We start from the raw sequence: 2,764 nt of genomic DNA on the forward strand, positions 1-2,764 counted from the left end.
GAAAGAGTAACTACAAAAAAAACCCAAACTCTTCTTGCAGACTGTGAGTGAATGGCTTTAGGAGACTATGACAATGATTATCTGTGGGTTTGCCGAGGAACACGTCAGTTTGGTAGTCTGCAGCTTAGGTTGCAAGTTCCGGCTTCAGCAAAATTAATTTAAGTGTGCACCTTCACTAGATGGATTACATGAGTACAGCGGGACTTATTTTAGACTGATTTTTTTTGCAAGGCCGTTAACGACACTAGTGTTTTAAGAGAACATATCTTTTGCTGCAATGCAGTGTAATAGCTGACTGCAGGTGATGTTTTATCCAAATAGCACCACTGTTCCCAAAATACCTAACTTCTACTGAACTCAAAGGAACAGATCCACATTCCGCAGCTTAAGAAATATGTCAGGACATCAGGAATATATAAATGCTAACAAGGAAAAATAGGCAGCTATTGAGAGCAAAACCAGCTGAATCGCTGACGCTGCTGGACCTTATCCATGAAGCACTCACAATAGAGAGTCAGCTACTACAGAGAACACAGCACGTTTATACCGAGTTATTATTTCAACTGAAGATTATTCAGTGTGGAAATGACTGATTTTTTTTCACAGTGCTGTAATTCTAATTCATTTCTAAGTCATTTTGATTGATATCTGAAAACTGCAAGTACAACAGTTTCTAAGTAATGATTTTGTCTCAGCATTACAATTTGCAGAGTCTTTGATCAACTCACTTGTCATCATCAATCATACAAACAATGAGAGGATGAACCGTCTGAATTGCCCAAAAGACTAATAAGAGGCACAGAAAAATCTATTATCTCAGTGAATGCACTCCTCTATGTGCTGCTAGTTCCGTTACGAAGACATGCAAGAGAGTACATAGAAGGCAGTGTCAAACACACTGAATGCTTCATGTCACTGAATCAGGAGTAAAGAAAAAAGAAAAATTAACAAAATAAACAGAAACACAATACTACTTTGGAAAGTTCTCTACACAGGAGTGTATTAGTCCCCAAAACTGAAATGGCAGAGTTGCACTTCAGTAATCTCTCCGTAGCTGTGAAAAAGCCAAATGGCATCCACAGACCTTTGTCCCTCAGCAAAGACAACTGAAAGCTCTGCACTAAATCTTGAATGGGAGGTATACAGCGATCAGTAAAGCCATTACACTGCTGGACTTCAACAATAGCTTAATCCCCGTCTTCTCACCTAGACGGTCTGTTATGACAGAAAGCTTTGAAAACAAAGAACAGAAAAGTTGGCAGTGAACTAGCTGGAGCTTTCAAAAACACAGAGGGCCCTTTTCCCAAATGTAAGTAGCTGTCAGTGTAAGATGTAAATGTTTGTACCCTCAGGAATTCCTCTCAACAAACATAAAAAACAGATCGTTAGTTTTCACCACTGGCTCATGGATTCTGGTATAGCAGTATGGTCTGAAAGATCAATTAAAATGAGGTTGTTTCTTATGCACAAAAAACTGAACAACGTAATAACTGATTAGGTATCCGTTCTGCAGGAAAAAAAAAAAATCTGGAGCTTTAGTAGATCACAAGAAAAACACAAGACAAGAGTGTCACATGCTGTGAAAAATCCTTGTCCTGGGAAACAGTGGAGCCTGTAAGAATCTTTCCATTCTATTCAGCCCCAGAAAGGCCTCAGTGGGAGTACTGCTTCCAGTTTTTGATCACTGCACTTCAAAAAAGATGTGAACCAACTAGAAGAGTCCGAAGGAGAGTGATGAGAATGATCAGAGGTTTAGAAAACATGACCTACGAGGAAAGATTGCAAGAAACAGGGTTGTTTAGTCTGGAGAAGATAAGACAGAAGAGGCAGATAACAGTCTTAAAATATGTAAGAGGCTGCTACAAAGGGATACTCTGATTTCCATGTTCATGGCAGATAGGAAAAATAAACAAGCTTAAATTACACCAGTGATTCAGGAAAAAAGTGATTTGAAGAAAAGCTAATGCAGCACTGACACAGACCGCACAGGCTGAGGAACCTCCCTGGAGGTTCTGAAGAACAAACTAGGCATTTGTCTGCAGCAAATGAAGACGCATTGATGCTGCCTTCGGGTCGACCGATGGACAACACAACCTCAGGTTCCCTTCAGGCCTATTTTTCCATGTTTGGACTGTTATGCAACTGCTATTTTTAGCTGCGTTACAGTGAATGTATCATTATGACATTAAAACTGGATCATCCAAGCAAGTCCTCTACAAGACTGAATTACGAGAAGCCAAAAGGCTGTGCTAAACAGTGCCTTTTGACAACTGACTGACGCCTCCGCACAGTTTGAAAGTACCTCAGTGCTGCGACAGGAGATGGGATTGTGAAACCGCTGCGACAGGTTCAGGCATGGAGGGAGATTTTGCTGCCGATCGCAGCTGCTGGAACTCTGCAGAAAGCAACGTTCTGACCAAAGCCACCCACGGGCGGCAGCGCTCTGGGGCGTGCGGGGCGTTACGACAGCGCGCCGCGACCCCGAGCCACGCCACCGAACCGCGGATGGATGGCACAGCACCCCCTCCGCTGCACGCGTATTTCGCAGCGGTGCCACGCTGTCATGGCCGCACAGGCCTTAGAGGGCTCCGAGGTTCAGCACTGCAATGACATCATGTGTGGCGTCACGGTGACATCACACGCGGCGTCACAGCTGAGTGGGTGAGTGGGGTCGCCCCACGGTACAGCCACCGCTCCCTTCTCTGAGACACTGACACGTCGTCATAGCCCGGGGCTGACGTCACAGCGAGCGGCCACACGTGGG

The 2,764-nt window shown here is 44.1% G+C and overlaps 1 protein-coding gene across 1 annotated transcript in view; it reads right to left on the reverse strand.

Annotated features, from left to right (window-relative positions):
• The window catches only part of PIGL (phosphatidylinositol glycan anchor biosynthesis, class L), a 61,994-nt gene extending 59,429 nt beyond the window's left edge, over window positions 1-2,565 (reverse strand). Inside the window, exon 1 of the mRNA XM_009328659.1 lies at window positions 2,481-2,565. Coding sequence (XP_009326934.1) covers window positions 2,481-2,565 — 85 coding nt within the window. The remainder of the gene's footprint in view (window positions 1-2,480) is intronic.
• Window positions 2,566-2,764: the final 199 nt, after the last annotated feature.

Source organism: Pygoscelis adeliae, unplaced genomic scaffold, assembly GCF_000699105.1.
Source record: "Pygoscelis adeliae isolate BGI_AS28 unplaced genomic scaffold, ASM69910v1 Scaffold347, whole genome shotgun sequence".
NCBI classification, from domain to species: Eukaryota; Metazoa; Chordata; class Aves; order Sphenisciformes; family Spheniscidae; genus Pygoscelis; species Pygoscelis adeliae.